A 24,350-nucleotide genomic window follows, 5' to 3' on the forward strand; every position below is an offset into this window, starting at 1 on the left:
TCTCTATTCTCTTATACTTTGTCAACTGACTTGTCTTATTTCTGATCTGTCGTTCTAAATTTTTGTATGTAAGTTCAATAATAAGTGAAATAAATATTTCAATGCTGCCTCTTCTCGACTACGTCTTCTGTCTTGTGTTGGTTATAATTTTTTTTTAATTCTTAAGGGTTCTTCAGGATTTATTAGTGTGTGTTAGCAAGTATATAGTTTTTTATTTGAATTACCTATGAAGTATCTTACTAATTAATTTAAAATGTAATGAGACCATGTCTTTGTATGGGAAATAATTAAAAAAATATATGTATAAGATCTTAATAAGACCAATAGTTGTCGAAATAATATTTGTTAGATTTTTTTCCGTCTGACAGTTTTGGTGTGAAAAATAAACAACGTTAAACCTTTTGCACCAAATTGGATGCGGTTTTCGTAGTTGTGTTTCTAAATGTGTGTATGTCTTAATGTAAACCCGGTGTATATTTCGTCTTGATATGCCATCTAGAAGTCATCTATTTAATTGGTTCTTCAACTTTCGAAATCTACGCGTATTAAGTAGCTGATAAAAGGGAGTTATTAATTAATTATAATATTAATAAATAATTAATATAACATTAATTAATCCACGAATGAGAGATATTTTGGTACGTAGAATGATATTGGTTATTAATGCTACTGATATGAAATGATTTTAGCGTATAGTTTAATAAGTTTCGATTTTCTTAGTGGATTATTAGAATTCTTTTTTAATTACTATTGATTAATCCCGCGATTGATCACGATTTCACCAGATGGAAAGCGATGATGTGGTCTAAGATGGAGCTCGTGGGCTCACGAATAGCCTACAATCAATGTGATTACATTTGCCTTGAGTGATTTTTAATAATATGTATATTTTCTTTCCAGGAGAGTCAAGAAGGGAGGGTTCGACAGAGGAGCAGACCGCTCCAGATGCTGATGTCGACACTAGTGATGCAAATACGAAGGAAGCACCTGACAAGGACAATAAGTGAGTAGCTTTTACTCGTGACTTCGCGTAACTGGGATATTTTAACTGACTGAGACAAGTCTATATCCTTCTCCATTCCATATAAAACGGGTATACCTTATTTTAAAGTAAATGGTGAAGCTACTAAAGCACTAAAAGGTAACAAACAAACTCACTTTCACATTTATAATGCTAGTGAGGATAATGAAATGGTAATTCCTTCTGTGCTGTTGGTCAACGTTGGCGGTACACCAGTGTGTGATAACAGGCGAGGATGAATTCAAGACGAATTCACCGAAAAATAACCATGATGATTTCCACGAGGGACTGCATTGAGGTCAAGCCAGGGTATATTGTTAGCAATGGGATACTAGTTCCTGTTAATTTAACTACGTAAATAAGCAGTTGAACCAGCAAATTTGTTAAAAAGTAAACATTTATTGCATACGTGTCGTTATAGTCACGACTTAGAGGATAGGGGTACAGTTTCTTTCTTTCTTTCTTTATTCTTTATTGTACACAAAAGGTTATTAAAATGTAGAAACAAACATAATAGTGCACAAAGGCGAGCTTATCTCCAATAGAGATTTCTTCCAGCAAACCCAATATGAGAAAACTGACAGTTCATTAGTAGTTACAGTCACACATTTGTACCAATCGACTTAAATGTTATAGTTAAAAATAAATTAATAAAAATATATATAAGTAAATACATATAAATGGATAGATATATATTATATATAATACATAAATATAATAAGTACGTACATCAGCATTGTGAGAGGTAATAATTCTTCAGACGCGATTTGAAAATCCCAATGCTTGGGCTATTTCTAATTTCATGAGGAAGTGTGTTCCGTAATCTAATTGCAGCCATAACAAAAGAGTCTGAATACGCTTGACCAGAATGAATCGGAGTTCGCAATAAAGAACGATTAAGAGTCCTAGTATTGCTTTCCGCTAAATACAGTTTTTCAATGAAATTTAAGAAAATCGTAATGGCATATCCATAAACTCTCGTATATATTCTGGGGCGGGCACCAGACAGTTTTGGGGTGGGCACGCCCCTTCCCCTTCCCTTTAAATATCATCATATCAGCCGTTAACTGTACTTTGTTGAACATAGGCGTAAGGGAGATTTGCTAGTAGTTGTCACGCTTGGCAGGCGGGTTGGCAACCGCAGTTAGATTTTGGTGATGAAATAAAATGAAATAGTGCATTTGTCAAGTTTACAAGATGCCCATTATGTTTCGCCACATCAAATGGCATGCAAATATGGTATTTATAATGTTGTCTTAAGAATTGACTATTATATTTCTTTAGTTGCCTCTTACGACACCCATGGGAAAGTTAGGAGTGGCTAATTCTATGCCCGGACCACACGGCTGAAATATGCCTAAATGACTATTTCTGAATTTATTATTAATTCCACTAAACTGAAAAGTTAAGTAGAAAGTTTTAGTGTCAGTTCTCAATATATTGATGTAAATCTATTTTTTTTTATATAACTTAGAAAAACAAGATCAAACTGTATACTTGTTTGCCACGTTTGTGGTATAAAAAAAGGTATAAGAAAAAATTTTTATAACTATTTTATAGCAGTTACTTGGGGAATATTGGTTGATTTTTTTAATGGATGGTAATGAATAATAACTCTGCCTGCACTATTGTTATATGCTGGCGGGAAATTGGTGGTCGTTTGGCCGTTGTCTTTTGTGTTTTTCGAGAAGGGTATGTCAAGAAATTAAAGATATCTCCTTGTAAACTCAACAGCTGGCGTTCAGCGGCACCTGGCGGCCGCGGCGTGAACCGCGCGGAGAGCTGCCGCGAGCGGGATGCGCCGCGCCGCGGGAAGCACCGGAACGCCTCGGATCCGAATCGTCTTACAGCGCACAATAACCAGTAAGTTGTTTTGCTTATTTGCTTTTTTTATACTTATTTGGAAATTATTGTCACTTGCTTCGTGATTCGTAGGGCATATGATCACGTCATAAGCGTTCGTGTACAACAAGCCATAATACTATAACTTATTCGTATAATATATGTATCGTGTAATTTATTTAAATAAAAATTATTTCGAACGTTGCCTACAAGTTTTACACTGAATTAGACTAGGTAATCGACAGATGGCGCCACTCCATTAGCAATAGAGGTTATGGCAAAAAGTTTTACTTGTTGTTTGTTTTAGGGATGTCTAGATGTCGCTGTGTTATGTACGCTAGTTACGTTAATTTGTAAATCAATATAATAAACGTCTGTACATATTTATCCATAACAATTTTCAATATTTTATTTGTACACGATGGCGAAGCACCAGTTTGGGATGGTTGGTGAGAATGGAAAGGCAGGTCAGTTAGCCCATCCCATTCAACTCCCACAAGGTGTATGGGTCTGCATAAAGCATTTTCCAGACGTTTAAACAAAGGTCAGTTAGCCCATCGTGATAAATTCATCTGGAATTCAGCACAATAGTTGCCAGAAGAGACTATACGGAAGTCGACCTGACAAGGTATATTGCTAGCAATGGGACTGGTAATCTCCATTACTTACAATCCCTTTTCCTCACAGTAAGAGTTAGATAAACATACCCAAAGCAACTTACATTAGTAAGTATTTATAATTTTTCCGTGGGTGGTTTGTAGGTAGTTTTAATTATTATAGAATTACATGTTGTTGACTAGTAAAGGTCGATCAGATGCTTGTGAATAAATTCTTCTGTCCACTAGTGGGAAGTATGTACTAGTTGTTTATACACAGCGTATATCAAGACCTCCACATTCCTATACGAAAATAGACGCTTTGACAGATGGACGTTAATACCGGAGCTTTTCATTTTATTTTGAAACTATCGCCAAACTTAATTCAGCGCTAGGCACCAGGCAGACACAGTAACGTCGTATATAAACACGGTACCATGCGAAAATGGACAGTATTCCAGCTCAAAATAAGAACCATTTTGTTTTAATACTAACTTATCGACTGCATTCGAAACAATTACCCCAGCATTCGAATTTCACCGCTATTGACCGTACTCAGAAGGTATATTTGTATATTCTCACGTAAACAATGGAATTCCATTTAAATTTAGAACATGTCGCTTAGGTCTCAAAGTTCAATATCCTGTGATGTTATTGTACCATTTTACGTTGACCCGCGTTCAGATTGGAACGTAAGCTACAATGAGATCTATCTGTAATACAGATTTCTTAGTACCACCAATGTAAATTGACCCGTTGTTTATATGAACCGGTATGTGTACTAAAGGCCTTTAAAGGTGGTCTTTCATTTCATCCATTACAGTTTGTAAAGAGGGTTTCGTTTTTCAGTTTCAAACGGGACTCGATCGCAGACGGTTTGCGGTCTATGTTTTTTTTTTGTAAGAAAACAAATTGTGTATCTAATATTTACGTGGTAGATGCCTAATTTACGTTAATACTCGTATTTATTAACTAGTAACTCACCCTGGCTTTGCACAGGTGCAGTTAATTACTGAATTTATTTACTTTAACAAAAAATTAATTGAGATATACAAGTCATTCGAAAAATATATCTAACATTAGTGGCAGTGAAACTTGTATCTCAAGTCACATGCGTGGTTTAGAAGAAGTAAGCTGACAGACAGACGGACTCAGCGATATTGTCTTATACTGTTTAGAGATTCTATTGTCAAAATATTTTTATTTATTTTGTTGTTTTTCGTTCTATGTTTTTGTAGGAAAAATGTTTGGGTTTTTTTGGTAGATTTTTTTCCTTGGAAAGATGATACTGCCTTCGATTTCACCTATAAATAGGCATACAGAGTGAAAACGAATACATCCTGTTAATATTACAATATGAATGAGAAAGTTTATAAAAATTTATTGATGGGGATATTTGTTACTCTTCCACGCAAAAACTATTGTACGGATTAAATGAAATGCGGTACACTGGTATGTTTTGTTCTAAAACACTTACTGATTTATGATTCATGCGAGTGAGGTCGCGGGATACAGCGTTATAGTTAACGATATTCTCGAAGTTTCTACTCTCTAGTTTAATTTTAATTAAACTAGCCGACTCATTAAACGTTGTATAGCCCCTTACCGCCATCTATCGGGTCGATTTTTTCGAGTCGTAATAAATTTCATATTTTGGAGGCCTTGGAGCAAATAAAAAAAATTAATAACATTATTATAATTATATCATTTATAAAATTTCATTAAAATCGTTTGAGCGGTTTCATAGATATATTAAGATAAGCACATACCATACAGTTGGAAACATTACCCTTCTTTCGTTGATAGTCTGGTAAATGCAGCCCAATGCAGTATAAGCCATGTTGAATTTCAGTGAACAGACAATGTGTGTAAGTACGACAACAATAGGTTAAAACAATGTGTTGTGTAAGGAACCCTATCTTTATTTAATAACAGTGCGTGCTTCATGTTTTCTTTTGTTGTCAACCAACTTGAAAAAGAAGGAGATTGTTTTTTATGTTTGTTACCTCGTAACTCATTTATAAATCGAATACAATCCATTTCTAGTTGAACTTAAATTTCCAAATCGGAATTGGAAATGAAATTTGGATATTTTGCTTGATGTCGGTACAAACATACAGACAGACAACATTTCTAAAAAATATTTATTTTCTCATCTATTAGTAAGGGTCCCCATTTTATTTTTTCTATAATTTCTCCTCGTCTAGTTACAATTTTATTATATTATTATTATTTCAGCCGTTAACTGTCCACTGCTGGACATAAGCCTTCCCCATAAGGAGAGTTTTGACAGTAGTTGCCACGCTTGGCAAGCGGGTTGGCAACCGCAGTTGGGTTTTTAGAAATGTTTTAAGAGGGAGGCTGCTGCTTATCCCTCGCCCTCCCTTAGTTACATTTTTATTATATTAGTAAGATAGAAGGCAAAAGAGGAAGAGGAAGACCGAGGAATAACTACATGGGACAGATAAAAGAAACACTAGGTGTCATGTCGTATAGGGACGTCAAGGATATGGCCTGGGATAGAACTGGCTGGAAGAAGATGCATGAATTGGTTGCACCGACAAGAGGAAACTCTTAAATGAAAAGAGAGTAAGATAGATAAATATAAATGATTTCTTGGACACTTCAAGAGATAAGTTTGAATGCCTTTGATTTCTACCGTGACATACCGCCTGTCCAAACTTTCAGAACGACGGTCAAGTCTCTTCATAAATAATAATAGCCAACTTGAGACATGTTCCACAACAGCGCCATCTAGTTGAAAACTAAGGACAGCTTGTATGGGCACTAGACAATTGACGCACATATAAATGTATATTGGCTGTTAGGTCCCGGCATAGAATAGGCCACCCCTTCCTTTCCCGTGCGTGTCGTAAGAGGCGATTAAAATAGGGCGAGGGGTGGGCAGCAGCGTTTCTCTTAAAACATCTCTAAAAGCCCAACTACGGTTGCTAATTCGCCTTACAAACGTAACGACTACTAGCAAAACCCCCCTAGGGGGAAGCTTATGTTCAGTAGTGGACAGTTAAAGCCCAATATGATGATGATTATAAGATAGTTAAATAGATACGTCATCGTAACCTTCAAGAAAACAGTATATTCCTATATAAAAGGCTGGTAGTACACCTATAATGCTTCTAGTGTTGTGGGTGCTAATGGGCGGCGGTAGTCATTTAACATCAGGTGAGCCGCATGCTCGTTTGCCCCATGTATTATAAGAAAAAATATTGATATACAATTTTTAAGCGACTATTATAAGTTAAAAGAGGAGTTTCTCAACTCGTCTTTAATCTATACATTGGTCCAATAAAGGATATATTAAATTTCAGAGATATATTTAATATTCAGAGAAACTCGATATATATAGGTGTGTGTAAAGTACCCATATTACCTATGCTTGTAAAAAAAGTACACCATAGATAGGTTCTCGTCTGCGCACGCTTTTAGAGTATGTCAATGAAACTACAATTATACGTCGAAATCCCCGAATTCCCGGATATTACACCTCGAATCGGTTTTCAGTATTCCATAACTACCATAACGTGTTTGGCTGAGTGCCAGCAGTCGACTCACTGCTGTGGTGTGTGGTGTAAGGTATAGCCAGAGAGCGGCGTTTGTTGTCCCTTTTTACTCAGCTGCCAAAGAAATATTATCTGTGTGCTAACGGATTAAGAATGTTAATGTTTCACCGCTTCTTTTTGTAAGATACGATTAATGCAGCAAAGCATAAAATCAGAAGATACCAGGAAAAAAGAAGAGAAAATTGAAATATAATTCTGTGCTAAACCGCATGCTCAATGTAGTTTAATTACGACGACAATCGGTTGTTATGGCTGTAACGTTGAAGAATAATGTTTTTCAGACGAATGTTTGCGCAGATCTTTGGTGCATTAGCACGTGTTCTTTAATCTTAATAGGCTTGAAGTTTTATAGAGACTTTATCCTCCAAATTTTTTAAAAAATTGAGGCAAAATTTTTTTCTTTACACAATTCAGTCTTGTTTTTGGTTGACTTTGTTACGTCCAGTAGTTTTTATGATTATTAAATTTTTATTGTTTGAGACACGATGCCAATTTTATTTATACTTTTTATGTGACTGAGAATGACAAACAAGCTTTATTAGCTTGTTTTCTAGTCTCTGTTTAAGGAATTGATAAGGGAGATCCAATAGAATAGAATACTTTATTTGCTTTGAATAGGTTGTAACAAAAGTTCTTATTAAATAAATAAACAGTTCCATATTCAGCCAATATTATAATATTAGCATGCGAGTTATAATTTAAGTATTTTTTTTAATATGATTACTGATAATATGTAATATATATAAAATTCGTGTTTCCTAAAACGCAAAATCTATTCGTTTATACCACTTTTATCGGGAAATAATATTGCAGCATGCAAGTTATTTATTACACACAAGATTCTGGTACTACAGATTATGCAGAGCTGGAATTTGGATGTTGCAATTTTTTTTATTTTACACCTTTGTAAAGATATGGTTTTAATGTGTCCTCTATTATTTGGATATCATCCCATTCTTGCCGATTTCCATTATAGTTGTATAATGGTATATTTCATGTTGCATTAGTAAAAATATTGAATGGACTTGCAGTTGAAACGTCTCTGATCATATAAAATCTATGAATATTTACTTTGTAAACACATATCTGCAGTGTTTTAATATTTATATTCGGAGAAAAACTAAGTATATAAACAGTATATCGGAAAGTTGAAATTACAAATTGGTTTGTAGTTTATTTCCAGTGGAAAGATTTTAAGGATCATTCAAAAATAATTTTATATGTAAAGAATTTGTATTCTATATGATTTTAGTACTGTTTCTATGGGTTATGAACATGATTCGCCTGTATGTTCCATGATGTTTTTGCTGATTTTTATTATTCCTTTTGCAATTATTACTTTCATATTGGTTTAAATTTTGTCACTACTAAAGTAACTGTACATAAGGGTAGAGCCCTTTGGCACTTTGTTCTTTCTGCCTATGAAGGTAAGTGAAGTATTTGGCATTTTTATACAATCATCATCATCTTCCTACCCTTATCCCAATTATTTGGGGTCGGTGAAATATGATTTTATCCATATTACAAAAAGATTTGTTTTTTTTAATTTTACGACCGCCTGCCTGACGTCAACCCTCTTTGGGAATCTAAAATATTAAATTTTTATGATATTTATTTTCTACGTCGGATATTAGAAATTCTAATATGGCCGCATAATTTTTATTTAATTCCCGTTACTAATAGCGACCTAGTTCTAAAGATATTGTTAGTGTATCCCCTTGTGCAAAAGTAAATGGAATTAGTTGCGCATGCCGTTCTAATTTTGGCATCACGAACATTATTTCCTCTCCTAAGACCTCATTTTGTATCCAACCTACCTCTGTAATTACTTTATCATCATGGTGAACGAATACGCACTCAGAGGAATTCTTTAGATCATATTTCCTGATTATTTAGTTCATTAATAGGTCGAAAATAATAACAATTTATGGTATTCTAAGAAATTACGCCGTTGGAGTTCTCCGTTATAATTATCTGATATTTATTATAGGTATTTATAAATAGAAACATCAATTACTATCAATTATCGTTTCTTTGTCAATATAGCAATTGTTGACCTCCAATCTTTTTGGAAAATATGACTTACAAGTTCTTACTCAGTTAGTATTTGGAGCTAATTATGCAGAAGACAGTAATCACTTGTGAACGTCTTAGGAAACGTGGCTGCATATGATATGCTTTCCTGCATATCTAGTTTCAATTATTGTTATTTGAGTAATATTTTTTCCCGTTTGCTTCCACAAATTTTTTTATTTGTGAAATATTCTTTCCCCTCTCACCGTACTGGTTACTCTTCAAACTCTTTTCTCCTACATTCTTCACGACTCTGGAACGCGCTTCCTGATGACATTAAGAGACTACCGACTAAACCGTCTTTCAAAAAAAGCGTTCACGCTCAATCTTATTATCTCTTTTTATCTATCCCTTTTTTCAATTTCCGATTATCTGAAAATGTGCTTTGAAATTTCATATTAATTCTCAGAGGATTATATTGCATTGCGTGTGATTCATCCCTTAAGGGGGTCTTCCTATGTGATGGGTTGAAAAAATCGATTTTTTTTTTCATAAATTGCTCCCTTAACATGTCTAGAATACGGTAGTAAAGCGATTTTAGAAAATTCGAAGTCGTTTTAAAGATACAGCAGGTAAAAGGAAGAGCGGTTCGGAGCGCTGAGTTGGCAGTTAGAGCCCGGGCCTATTGTGTACCGTCGGCTTTATACGTGGCCTCCCTTTTATTCATATATCCGTTTATACAAGTTTAGACACGTTTCTACAGACTTAAACAGAAATTTCTATTGTTATAATATTTTACCGAAGTTATTTTAGTCTTGGTTGAACTTCGAAGAGAGCAACAGCTACAAATTATTTTTTTTCATAATGAGTGGACGGAAAGGAAGTACGAGTGAAAATGTTCATCCTGGTCGTAGTAAAAAAAGAAAGTTTAGTGGAAACCGTTTTACCCACCAAAATGATACGGTATTTACATCAGCTTCGGCCAATAAACTTAAAAATAACATGAACATGGAGGTTCCCATCGCTTCGAATTTCGCATATTGCATTTTGGAGTTTGTTTCTGTATTTGCTGCAATCTCTGAAATAGTTATATGTAAAACTTGTAAAAGTGACGTGTCTATTTCGCGATCAAGTTTCCGAGGCCTAGGCTTTAAAATTATTTTATCGTGTGAGTGTGAAAAACAGACAGTTATAAACTCAGGCCCGTTGATCGGAAATGCATTTGAGGTTAATCGTCGGTTTGTATTTGCGATGCGATTATTGGGAGTTGGTCAAGAAGGAGTAAATCTTTTCTGTAGCTTTATGGACATGTGTTCGGGTGTTGCAAATTCTACTTATACTGCACTACTGGAAAACATTCATATTGCTACATCTTCACTGTGTGATACTTTATTGGCATTCGCTGTTACGCAAGAAAAAACTATGAATGAAAAATCAGGAAAACCACAGGATGAATTGACTGTGTCAGGTGACGGTACTTGGAAGAAAAGAGGCTTTTCATCTCTGCTTGGCGTATCTACGTTGATCGGCAAGTACACTGGGAAAGTTTTAGATGTCATGGTCATGAGTAGTTTTTGTGGTGGATGTAATTTGTGGAAAAAAAAAAAAAACAAATCCTTTAGAATACGAAATGTGGTATGAAACGCATGTAGATGAATGCACCATAAACCATTCCGGAAGTTCCGGTAAAATGGAAATAAGTGCCATCACGAAAATGTTTCTGAGGTCTGTAGAAAAATATGGCGTAAAGTATCTAACATACATTGGCGACGGTGACAGCAAAACTTTCAAGGGGATCCTAGATACTAAACCGTATGGAGATACTGCGGTAACAAAAAAAGAATGTGTGGGTCACGTAGAAAAGAGGATGGGAACACGACTTCGGGCTGTTAAAAAGGATAAAACCAATAAAGGAATAGGAGGAAAAGGAGCAGGTAAACTTACTGATAAAGTTATCCAAGAAATTACAAAATTCTACGGATTAGCAATTCGACGCCATCCAGATTCGCTTGAAGATATGAGAAAGGAAGTTTGGGCAACGTACTATCACAAATGTTCTTCTGATCAAAACCCTCAGCATCAATTTTGTCCAGAAGGCGAAGACAGTTGGTGTAAATGGCGTAAGGCTGAAGCTAATAATGAACTGGACCAATTTCATCACGATAAACCACCTCTAATTCCGCAAGTCCAAGAAGCTATCAAACCGGTTTTCGAAGATTTATCGAAAGACGAATTATTAATTCGTTGTTTAGGAGCAGAGACACAAAACAATAACGAATCTTTGAATTCTTTGATTTGGACTTTCGCTCCTAAACATCTTCATTCTGGTCCCAAAATTGTTGAAATTGCTAGCTACTTAGCAGTTATTATCTTTAATGAAGGTTTTCAAGGTATTTTAAAAGTTATGTCGATTATGGGATGCCCTGTTGGTCGTGAAGCCCAAGCGTATGTTGAGAAACGGGATGAAAAGCGAATCTTACGTTCTGAGCGGCGCGTAAGTGATGTCGTTAAACAAGCCAGGATTGACTCAAGAGCTGAACAATCTGCTTTAAAAGAGTTTCACGAGGAAGAGGAAGGAATACTCTATGGACCAGGCATCGCCGATTGAGAGTAAGTTGATATTTTAATAGTTTTTAACGGACTTGAAACTTTAAACGCGTTTTTCTCAAAACTGTGTTTTTCAAACTTTCCTCCATTGTATCTCAGAAACGGCTGGACCGAATTACTTGAAATTTACAGGGCACACTCAATATATGTAAACGCATGGAATGAACTATTATCAATCGAAAATTTTCAAAACTTCGATTTTTTTATAGCAAAAAACAAAAAAAAAACGCCTAATTTGCAACTTTTATTTCAAATGTCTATCAAAAATCCAATTTTTTTTATATTCATTTGATTATAGGTCATTCCGTGCTTTTAAGCCTACAAATTAAAACGCCGTTTATTTTTTTTTTTTCAGATAAGCCGATCAGCCGGAATCGTGGAGGAAGTGGGAGCTCTTTTTTTCGAGGCGGGGGTGTTCAGAGCGCTGTAACTCTAGTTTGACTGAATATTTTTAGCTGAAATTTTATATTTATACTGTCCAAATATGTATTAATAAATGATAAAAAACTTGAAGCTCTAAATATTTACTGGTCGTAGAAAAAAAATCCTAAAATATCCCTAAAAAACAGGCCGTCACATAGGAAGACCCCCTTAAATGACTTTCACTCGTTCTTTTAAATGTTTTTTTAATTCTTTTACTGTTCAAGTTGTTTTTGGAACATACTATCTTTTTCCTTTTGATTTCATACAATCTCTTGTCTCGTTATGAAATAAATTACATTATCATTATCTATTTCTATACAGTTTCGTTTTTTTTTTTTTTGCGTAATCTTATTTTATGGGGTATTACTTTGTAACGAACATAAAATTACTTTCAAATTATTACATCTCACCCAAAAGGTTCCTCGAAAAGGGCGCAATAAGATATCATAAGGTACCCACGTTACGCATTCGTCACTTCTCTGATGCTGAAGATGTTCTTAGGGCACCATAATCATTTACTATCAGATGGGTCGCATGCTTGTTTGGCATTACAGTTGTATTAATAAGTCTCACAGCTTTGGAATCTAACAGTCATCTGTGTAAATGTAGATTTACGAACGGTTGATATTCAACAAGCAGACTGTTAGGTAGATGATCCATAAATCACGCGCGCCCTTGAAGACATAAAAATACAGTTCTGAAAAACGATAAAAGGTCTGTTCCGCAAATATTAATCGTCAAGGTTTGTAAAAATAGAAACTTTAGGTTGTGGAAGCTGTAATAAAATCATTATGGTGCTTCTTTCAGTCTTCGACTTTGGTTTTATGTTTAATTTCCTAATGAAATATTATATTTATTTAAGTGAATTGGGGTGAGAGGGAAATGCGTTGTTTTGAAAAGAAACCATATTGTTACACCCACGTTCGATGTCTCACTAGTTCACGTAGTAACTTAAATTAACACAAGTGCCTGTCGTGTTAAAACATTAACTTAATGTTGATAATGCGAGATACGGCTTTTGATTGAGTGGTTCGAGTTGTGGAAAATGTGCTTCGCGAATTATTCTATCATAATGTATCAATTTGTTCTGGTAAAAGTTTTTTTTTTTTTATCCGGGATATAAATTTATGCATATTTCGTTACGTGTATTCTTTTATTTAAATTAGGTTTAAAATATATTATTTCGTGTGAAAATTTGACAATTTTGTGATGGCATTCTGAGATATACAAAAGATTGCCATGACTGTAACAGTTATTGTTGGATTTTCATATTTGTTGATTGCAACAATCTAGCCTAATTAATTCTTTTCCATTATTGAATGGGAAATACGTCAGTAATCTTAGTCTACTTCAATCAAATTTTTAGAGAATTACGTAAATATATGCTTTGGTATTTTTTTTTTGAGAAAAGCTGCAATTTTAACACGAGTCCATCAAATATACTTTATATGCTTTATATCATGTAAATTCTCGTTCGTATCTTTAAAATAGAAAATAGGACATATGTGAGGTGCTAACCGTTTTATGGTTATGGTGATCGCCAATGTGATAGTTTTATGTCCACTTTGGTATTTCTTTCGGGTTGTAAAATTTTGATGGTCTAAAAATTCTTCACTAAGCATAAAGTAGTTTGTAAGATTTTGGGTGGCAATTTTATAACGGTATACTGCTATTAACGTGATGAAAAGATCAAGCATGTTACTAAATACATCAATAATATCTGTAGAAAAGTGTCGTCAATTTATTATGAGCATTGTAGAAATTTGAAAGTGAACTAGCCTAATCATTTTATGAAGATCATTTGAATTGTCAATTTATTTTTTCTGAAACTAAATATTTGTACTTTAATTAGAATGTTGTTATAAGCTATGAGATTTCTAAACCGTATCAAATGCTGTCGGATGCTGAGAACGGAACAAATCTGTGAAACGATCGATGTGACGGTTTTAAAGATTTCACAATTATCGTTTAGATGAGACCGATCCGTAGTAGATGTACTACGACTGAGAATTATTAAATGGTATGTAGCATAATTAGCGGATGACGCGAAGAAACTAGTTTCAATATTATAGTTATCCTCGTCTACAGTTTTATCATTTTCACTTATAGGAGACATTGAAAAATGTATGAGTACTGTGCAGACTAATAATTAATTAGTGTATATATAATAAAAGTTGACCTCCGATCTATGAAAAATATTTGTATTGGCTTAAGTTGCCAGTAAATGAAATTCTGTTCATTTGTCAAGGTTATTCTTTTTGTTCTGACATGATAACCATCTGTTATTTATTTTCTATATTTATTATATGTGTTATTATATGTCCATTTACTCTTCAATCTTAAAAGTTAGGTACCTTTTATCGTTAGCCTAAATGTCTAAATTAACAATTACAGTTAGCGTTGCAACTTTTTTAGTTTCTTTAATTTTTAGTTTAGAATTTTGTCCAACGTTATCAAAAAGTGTAATTTCGTAGTTAATTTTAAAAATTCATTCTCTCTTATTCTTATATTTATTGTATTCTTTCTTTCTATTATATATCATATTTTATCTCAATAATTCCGTCTGTTCTAAAATATTTATCTGTCGAGAGAATATCGCGAAGAAATATTGAAATTATCCCGTTTTCCACCAATACATTTGTCAACTGTCAATTATGTACGCGTTATGTCACACGAAACCTATCGAACATGTCATATTTGGTGGATTTATCTGTTGACAATCTGCAATGACGTCACGAGCGGCCGCAAATATACGTCGCATACTAAACAAACGATCGAAAGCACGACATTGGTTGTTTGGTGGTACCCGCGTTTTTGTGGCGTCAAAGACTCTAATACGATGCGTCACCTGTTTGGCAGCCACCAAACAGATTTACAGATAACAGTAATGTTGTCAAACATGAATTTCTAAATGTACTGTACTTGCCAGAATTTGAAGAATTCCTTGGACATCGTAAAGATAAGACTGATATAAAGCAAAATAAACTGGAATATATTTTAACATATTACCATATCAATAGTATTTTAATAGTGAATATTTATCTGAAAATAACATACCTTTTTTTTTAATTCGTTAAATTTTTTACGTAATAGATTATAACGTTTAATAGATTATATAATCGCTTCCAAATTGTCAATCTTAAGGTCAAAACCAAGATCTTTTAAAATCTATAAAAGACATTTAACTTTTCCCCTGTGTGATCCCGGCCTAGAATGGGCCACCCCTTTCTTTCCCGTGGATGTCATAAGAGGCTACTAAGAGAGCTTGATAGTCGAGAGATGGGCGGCAGTGTCCCTTTAAAAACATCACCAAACCTAACTGTGGTTACCAATTCGCTGGCCAAGCGTGCTAATTATTGGTAAAATCCTCCCAATTATGGGGAGGCATATGTTCAGCAGTGGACAGTTAACGGCTTATACGCTGCATATGGACTTTTAGATGTCTTCGAAAAGCTTTGCTTGCATTCTGGATTGGACACCTTATAATTCTGAGGTGGCACCGTTCATTCACTTTCTCTCATCTCCCCCTATATACGACTATGACCATACCTACATTAATTTAATGATTCACCTGTTTCAAGCTGTATGTACCTTCAAAAAATAAAATACGAAAATTTTATAAACTAAGCGTCATATCATAATTTGGCGGCCATGTTTGGCAGCTGTCGAATTTGACGTGCATTAAAGCGGGAAACGATTGCGTCCATACACCATTGACCCATTCTCGCAGATTTATTCTGGTTCGTCCGGTGCGTGTGTCCTTATAATTTTTTTATTTATTTAAAAACGTTTCGTTTCGCTTTAGTTGGCTTTGATTATTTTAAATTATTTATGGCGTTTTCTTTTTCGCTTTTCGGACGTCCCTTAAAAGATTGTTGATTTCTGCATATATTCAGTTTTATAGCTTTAGATGAGCTTTTTCTTTGCCGTGGGTATTGGAAGAGGTGACTAAGGGAACTCATGGTTGAGGGCTGAGCAGCAACATCCCTCTTAAAAGATCTCTAAAATCCGAATAGCTTTTACCAACTCGCCTGCCAAACGTGGCCTGCAAAATAACCCTTATAGGGGAGGCTATCTTCAGCGGTTGATATTTAATGACTGATACAATACAGTTATAGCCTTTATGTCATGCCATTCCTGAGAACCATAATAATAATAATAATTTCTCATGGACTTGACGAGAAGGTGAAATTCTCGAGAGGACAAAAGTCACCCATGCGCGCTATGTCTAACACAAATTCATTCCGATCCTTCATTGAAGACAGCGGCGTATTGATCAATGAGTAGATAATACAGAGCTGTATTTATAAGGCTTCCACAGCTAACAATTCCATTCATAGTTCGATTTCAATCAAATATATTTCTTATGTCCACTGCAGAAAGATCGTATTGTCTTCAAAATGGTTTCTTAAGAATCTAGTTTGTTCTACAAGGAAATGCTTGGCCTTTCTGATATCTATAAGAGCTTCTGTTTGCACATAATATAGGTATATCTTTGACCTTATTTAAAAAATAACTGTAGATATTGCATTTTTTATTTATTCTGGTTTAATATTTGACTGCATTGATTTTTTGTTTCGGTCGCGCTCATTCAGTAATAGAAAAAAATAGGTAAAGCTGATAACAACAATGAAGTTCTCATCGAAGGGTTGGTAGTCTAAGTTTCTTCACCTCTCACCCAACATGATCCTGATCCTCCAACTTTCTCCTGGAATTTGCCTTCATCTGTTTATACTTGTGACCATTCGTTATTTATATTTTCCTTGATATCATCTCTAGATGATAGGTTATCTATAACCTATTGTAACTATACTATACTATAGATTTTGTGTCTAAGAGATGGGTAAAGCAAGATTTCAACCTGTCAAGGTATCCTATCCTGAGTATCAGACGATCGATATGATTGTATGATTATTTATTAGAGAAACATACAATGCCTTGATCATATAAATAATTAATATAGTTGACTACGCAAATAATATTTGATCATGGGCACACGTGGTTTTGATGGCTCGGTAAATGAAACTGAACACTGGACACAACAAACTGAATTCACCTTCTGATTTATTTCTTGTAAAAAAAACAAAATACATAAGTATAATAATAATCAAAAATAAATGTGGTCAAAAAAAAGTTTATTTAAATAAAAAAAAAAAAATTAAATAGTCGTCAAGCTTACAATCGATTTTTGTTTTGTCCTTGTTATCTTTATATTTTGTATTGTTATGACACATGTACAAAATAAAATTGTACTTGGCTTTATGTATTTTTTGTAATCATTTATGTTATCTCGTTTTTGATGTATATGTATATATGTTATAATTTGTGTGCTGTAAGTAATGCGAATAAATTATCTATCTATTTATCTATCTTATAAAGAAAAATTAAATACACAAGAACAACAATCAATAATGATTATGGTCAATAAAGTTAATTAAATAAAAAATAAACAAATATAACAATTGTCTATGTTACAATTGATTTTTGTTTTGTCATTTTTATCCTTACAAAGACAACTCCGATAGTTCTATTAATATCTGATGCGCACATACGTAATGATAAAATTCCATTAGATGTAATATCTAAGTGAACGTATGCCTCACTAAAAGATTCGTTTAATCAATGGAAAATTGTGAAGAAAGGTCACTTTTGTGTCGCGTAATTGAAGCGAACGTTCTAGAGAGGGAATACGAGTAACACACTTGAAAAGGGTTTCGCTCAGTCCAATACGTTCGTAGAGAGGAAATGTTGACGAGATGCTGGGGTAGGGGATTTGTTAATCCTTTATAAATCAGAGATTTAGACAAGTGGCAAGCGGATTCGTTGATGGAATCGACTTCGCTAGCGAGTCCGTGAGATAGAATGAGTTAGCAACGCCGGGTGACTCATTCTAACTTTCAGACTCGCTAGCGATGTCGATTCCATTGATGAATTTGCTTGTCACTTGTCTAGAGGGCCAGTGATGTCGCTGAAATTTCTGTAGTGTAAAATTCATTAAAACTATCGCAATTAGCTCCTACGGGCAAATGCAATGTAGGACGACCCCCACATTAGATGGAGTTTTTTTTTTTTTTTTGGTGGATGAAAATGGAATGGTAACCCCGCCTGCGCTAACGGGATACGCTGGCGTAGCAGTGAAGGGTAATTAGATGAGAATGAAAACAGGTCAGTTAGCCCATCATGATGAATTCATCAGGAATTAACCATGATAGTTTCCAGGGAGAACCACGAGGAGGTCGATCTGGTTGGGTTTATTGCTAGCAACGGGATTTTTAGTCTCCATTACTAACAATCCCTTTCCCCCCCATTAGATGGAGTTATGCAAGGAGTTAATGAATGCAAGTGGTTTGAGAGGGTTTCTTGTGGCAGTTACGGGGGAGGCCTATGTTCAGCAGTGGACAGACAAAGGCTAATATGATGGTGACGATAAACTAGCTATTCGTGGGCTATATATGTACTTTTACGGTTGTAAGGTTGCTTATCACGGTTTCGTCAACGCGGGATTCCTAATTTTTTCCGTAGGAAGTGTCTAGATCCCGACTTTGTATACCGGTGTCGGACTATATAAAATTAAACTGCATCGGATACCTCTGTCCCATTCTCATAATTATACATCAAGCAGTGCTTGCACGACTGTTTTGGTTTGAAAATATAAACTAGTAAAGTTATTGTATGTATAATATATTAGTAGTTAGAAAAGTTTAAATATTAGAGGTATATGTTGTATGTATGTAATATTAAAAGATATTCAACCGATTTAAAAAGAAAGGAAAAAATCTCAAATTGGTTTTTTTTAGATAACTCTGTTAATTATTAACTGATTAGGAAAAATCTTCTTTATTTTTTTGATAAAATTGATATGGAGCTTTTGGACTTTCAGTATAGTTCCATATCAATTTTATCAAAGCCGGTTCAGTATTTTAGTTTTTAAATGAAAACAACCGGTTGAAATTGTTTGTTTTGTGGAAAACAATTTTTGGATTTTATTTATTTATTTATAAATTACTCACCACACTTATTGTATCCCAAAACGTGTAGTGAGCCATAGGTTTATTTTACAAACTTAAAAATTTTTAACAATATTTTAAAAATATATACATACATACATACATATCTGTCACGCCTGTCTCCCATTAGGGTAGGTAGTAAAAATATATCTATACATCAAATTATTTCCAAAGAGACACAAGTTGAAATACGAAAAAGAAATTAGATTTATTCATAGCAGGACTCAAACACTCAAGGTTTTTGCATGTTTTCAGTTTGTTTTTTAGAACACAGAAAAGCTAATATATTTTTTATTTCACTCTGTACATAAATATTGAAAGGAATGGTAACGCATGAGGGGTATCATGGGCGAAACAGTATACTCTGTTATGTCCATGGTACTGCTCATGTCTATAGGCGACGGTTACCACTTTCCATCAGGTGGGCCGTCGGCTTGTTTGCCATTTTAAGTTGCATAAATTTATTAACCTATATATATTTAACCTATTTTTTTAATTCTCATTTGAAAACTAAACTACTTAATCGATTTAAATAAAATTTCTATAAGGCTAATCTGTAAGTATTTATATAAAAGCATAATTTTCCAAATGTTTCCACCTGACGGAGTTATTTCATTATATGAATTGAGAACCCCTTTTTTGAAGTCGGTTGAAAATAGCTACTACGCCCTTGGCAATTTGCAAACAAGCGCAAAACAAGCTGGAACGCCACAACCCATCGTTACACTATAAGCATGTTATGGTTGCCATATCTTTATATGTTTTATCTTTTAAGGCGGGGCTGTGTACACACACCCCGTGACGTAAATAGCACACCTTGAGTCCACGTTGTGTTGCGTAAATTAACTCCGTCGTAGTTTTTCTTTTACGGAGTCATTGGCAAATAACCCACCTACCTACATGATTTTTTTTATACAACTTAGAATGGCAAACAAGCTGACGGCCCACTTGATGGAAAGTGGTATCCGTCGCCTATAGACTTGACCAGTATCATGGACATAACAGAGTATACTGTTTCGCCCATGACACCCCCCATACGTTGCCATTCCTGAGGACTCAGGTGTTATTCCTCTGTACCCAGTAAATTCACGCCATATTCCACCCTTCAAATCGAAACACAGCCATGCAAACACAGCTGCTTCACGGTTGAAATACGAATGGGACAGAGGTACCCAAGCAATCGACTTTTGTACAAAGTCTCCCTCTGGTGACTCATGATACAGTGCAGCTATTGTTCATTGCAACAAATTTGAACATTTTTCTGCAACGTTTCATTTTTCTTTTTGGTCTGCATCTACACACCAAAAAGATGTAACAATGACTTATTCCATCGTAAATAGAATGAGATATAAACTAGAGAGAAACTTTGTACAAAAGTAGTTTTATTTTAATGAGTAATAATGGAATGGTAACGCCGCCTGCGCTATCGGTATACACTGGCGGGGCACCAGTGAGAGATAACAGACAGGTGCGGATGAAAGCAGGCCAGTTAGCCCATCTCAGAGAGAGCTCACAGCATCTTCAGTGGATTTACCACGGCGAAAGCCAAACTGTGCGTCTGAGAAAGCTCTGTTTGTTTCAAGGTATTTGACTAATCTTTTGTTTACGATTTTTTCTAAAAGTTTGGAGAAAGTAACCAACAGAGATATTGGACGGTAATTATTTACTGAATTTTTATCTTCGCCCTTGTGTATAGGAGTAACAGTGGCGATTTTCCATTGATCAGGAAATTCACCGGAAGCAATACTCAAATTGAAGATCGCAGAAAGAGGCTCGTTTATATATTGTCGAACTGTTTTTATCAGAGTATTTGCAAGTCCATCAATACCAGGTGCACTTTTTTCATTAAGTAATTGTATGAAAGAAGAAACTTCGAATGGATCAGTTGGTTGGAAATAAAAAGAATGAGGAGATGGATTTGAAAGTTTCACTCCAGATGCCAGAGAGTCTTGTGTTTCATTTAATAGTGACATAGTTGTATGAGCAAGGTTTTGACCGACAGTTGCGAAAAAGGAATTACAATAATTGAGGGATTCTACTGGATCACTTTTTATTGTAAGTAGATTTTTTGCAGTACTCTTTTTAGTATTTTTATGAATTATTTTATTAATACTATTCCAAAGAGGTTTAGGTTTATTTATATTTTGCTGAATTAATCCACTTTCGTACTCCCTTTTCAAACGTCGCAGTAGGGAATTATAAAAATTTCTATATTTAATATATGTAGACTTCTTTATCGGATTGTCAGGATGTTTACGTGAATCAGAGTGAAGTTTATCTCTGCGTTTGGCACACCTGAGCAACCCTGGGGTCATCCAAGACTCTTTAGTGTATTTAGAGTGACTAACTTTATATGTGTGAGTGTGTTTTTTTACAATCTTCATGAATATATCCGTGAACAAATCAGTGGCCTCATTTACAGAAGTACTATTAAGAATCTCCGTCCAATCCACACAAGCTAACTCTGTCTTTACAGCTTCATAATTAGTTTTTTCTCTTTGTCTTTTATTAGAAGATGGTTTTTGTAAAGAGTTATCCATTCCCAACATGATAGGATTATGGTCGGTAATATCAGCAGAACATATGATGGATTCATAGCCACCATAGTTACGAATGAAAAAATGATCCAGACAGGTTTTGTTATGAGTAGGTTTGTTGACAGCACTTGAAAGTCCCAGTTCGGCCATCAAGCACAAATACTCTGAAGATAGTTCATAAGTCTTGGATGTATCAGCTATATCAATGTTTATGTCTCCAGTGATAACCAAACAAGGACCCACAACGAGAGTCTTGAGGTTAGACTCCAAAGAGCTCAGAAATCCATTTGAATTGCTAAAACTTTCAGACGGGGAGCGGTAGATGCCAAGTATTGATAAATGTTTGGATATAGCTACCAACAGGGAATTTGCTCCTTCAATATCGATTTCGACTACTTTTGGGGAAAATATGTTGCTAATGTAAATAACTACGCCACCTGCTCTGTTTATATATTTCGATGTTTTGAAGGCTGTGTATCCAATGATGTCCTTGATAATCGAATTTTCATTTAACCAACACTCGGTAAGAATTATAGCATCAAATTTAGTATCCAGCCGAGTAAGGAGTATTAAAAAATTGTCAAAATTTCGCTGTAGACTCCTTATATTAAATGTAAGAATTTTGGTATTATACTTTGCGAGTATGGTTTTGCTTTCGTCCGGGGATTTTAAAGTATGGCTTTCTTTTTCTATGGCTTCGTCAATTTCTTGTATGATGTCGTAGGATGCCATATCTATATAAGACACATAGTATAATAAAAGAAGCTGGAAACCTGAGGCCATACTTATGACTGAAATATAATACTTTTGTATTTTTATGTATATAAGAAATTATATCCTGTGGTAGTGCAGTAGAAGTAACGGTACAGTAAGTATACTGTTGTTGTGTGTAAGATTTTTGAATGAGTATTTGAGTGTGAGCTATAACATTACACTTACAATAGCGAATATTGGTGAGTAGATAATTAATAATGAAGCTATGGTTACAAATATTATAAAAAATCAGCAAAAGCAAATACATGCAACACAATTCTAGCAATAGTATTACTCTGATAATATTAAATAGTTTCCCATGTAAAAACATAAAGCATACTGAACAAAAGCACAATGATACATATGCGCGACAAGCATTCCGCACAAGCACAGCAGACTTAGTAGAGTTTGGCTGTAAACTCATCGGCAGTAGCGATAGCGGTTTCTTTAGCCCGCAGGTTGACTGGGCACTTGCAAAGCAGGTCATCGTAAGAAGCAATATAGACAGCAGGTTTACCTGTACGTTTGCGAACATATATTGAACCATTCCTTGTCCAACAGTATTTGAAATCAGCCTCCTTTGCACGTATTCTGGCATCGCGAAATAACTGTCGATTGGCTCTAGTAAGGCGCTCATTTATAAATATTTTCCGCTCAGGACTATTCAAAACGATGTCCTTACTATTCAAATCACGACGTGATTTGGCGGCCCTCAGAAAGTCCTCTCTTATCGCCTTGCGAGTAAAACGGACTACAAGTGGACGTGGAATTTTATTTTCTTTCCCATCTCCGTCAGTACGGCGAAATCCGGTTCGAGCAACGCTATCTATGTCACCCTCTGTCATGTGTATTCCAATTTTTGAGGCAGTGACTAGAGTCAGATGATAAGGATTTTCATTGTTGACTTCTTCTAGTCCGATAATTTCGACCTCACTACCAAGAGACGATTGCGCTTGAATGTCTAATTGCCGTTGCAACTGCTCAACCGTTTGTTTTAGTTGGTCACATTCCCTTTGACTATCCTCTAGAGACTGTAGACGGGCTTCTGTGTTAGTAAGCTTGTCGACAATATCATCCAAGCGAAGGTGGCAACGAGCCACGGCGGCAACCACTTCCGACAATTCATTTTTAAACTCTGTCATCGTTTCCCGAAGGAGACGCATTTCGTTAACTATTGAATATGTATCATCGTCGTTTGATTGGTCACCGTTTCTACGCGTTGCCTTGCGGATGGTGACGTTACTTGGAGATGCAGTGGAGCGTACCGGGGTCGAGGAGTTATCTCCGCCTCTTTTTGCAATAGCCTTGCAGTCAGGGCAGATCCATGACTTTACTGATTCCAGCGGTAGATTTGTGGCATTAGTACATAGTAAATGAAATTTTTTGTGACAGCGCTCCACTCTGCATATGATGAAATCGTCATCTCGAATTACCTCTGGGCAAGCGGCGCACGTAACGTTGCCTCCGGTCCTCGGCATATTGCAACCTGTACTATGATCGTAGCGACAGGAAAGCGATGAAAGTCGATAATTGTCGCTTGTTACGTGATTTCGTTGTACAGAGCCCAACGACTTGTCCGCAAGGATGAGTCACGCGTAACTCGCCGGGTCGTGCTTGATGTTTACTTAATTGCACAATGGGTAGTTTGAAATTTAACTGATACTCAATCACTTGTCACGTTAATATCTTGTAAATTATTAGAAATTATATAATTTGTGTTCAAAATAATTAAAGAACGTGTTGTAATTAATGTTTTGATATACGTTTCAACCAAAATATCAAACTTTAGATCACAAAAACTATTTTACAACCAGGAATACAAACAAACGCGTACGTACTATAGGCCGTTCTATCACAGGATACACTGTGTCACTCCTGTGTCACACTGTGTAAATGTGTTTAAAACTGTGAGAGTATCGTAAATCTTTAAAGCTGTCCGACTTCTAACGTACTCAATTCTCAGTAGTGAG

At 35.1% G+C, this 24,350-nt stretch overlaps 2 protein-coding genes across 5 annotated transcripts in view; both read left to right on the top strand.

Moving 5' to 3' along the window:
• LOC113523196 (rho guanine nucleotide exchange factor 11) overlaps positions 1-24,350 on the top strand; it is a 265,886-nt gene that overhangs the window by 204,416 nt on the left and 37,120 nt on the right. For all 4 annotated transcript variants that reach the window (XM_052891758.1, XM_052891756.1, XM_052891757.1 and 1 more), the window contains 2 exons: positions 901-1,003; positions 2,756-2,884. In XM_052891758.1, coding sequence (XP_052747718.1) covers positions 901-1,003; positions 2,756-2,884 — 232 coding nt within the window. The remainder of the gene's footprint in view (positions 1-900; positions 1,004-2,755; positions 2,885-24,350) is intronic.
• On the top strand, positions 2,893-18,830 carry LOC128200001 (uncharacterized). Its single transcript, XM_052891763.1, has 2 exons — positions 2,893-11,663; positions 12,016-18,830. The coding sequence occupies exon 1, from the start codon at positions 10,684-10,686 to the stop codon at positions 11,659-11,661; it is 978 nt and encodes a 325-aa protein (XP_052747723.1). The 5' UTR covers positions 2,893-10,683; the 3' UTR covers positions 11,662-11,663; positions 12,016-18,830.

This window comes from Galleria mellonella, unplaced genomic scaffold (assembly GCF_026898425.1).
Source record: "Galleria mellonella isolate WM207_F2 unplaced genomic scaffold, CSIRO_AGI_GalMel_v1 utg146, whole genome shotgun sequence".
In the NCBI taxonomy this organism is placed as follows: Eukaryota; Metazoa; Arthropoda; class Insecta; order Lepidoptera; family Pyralidae; genus Galleria; species Galleria mellonella.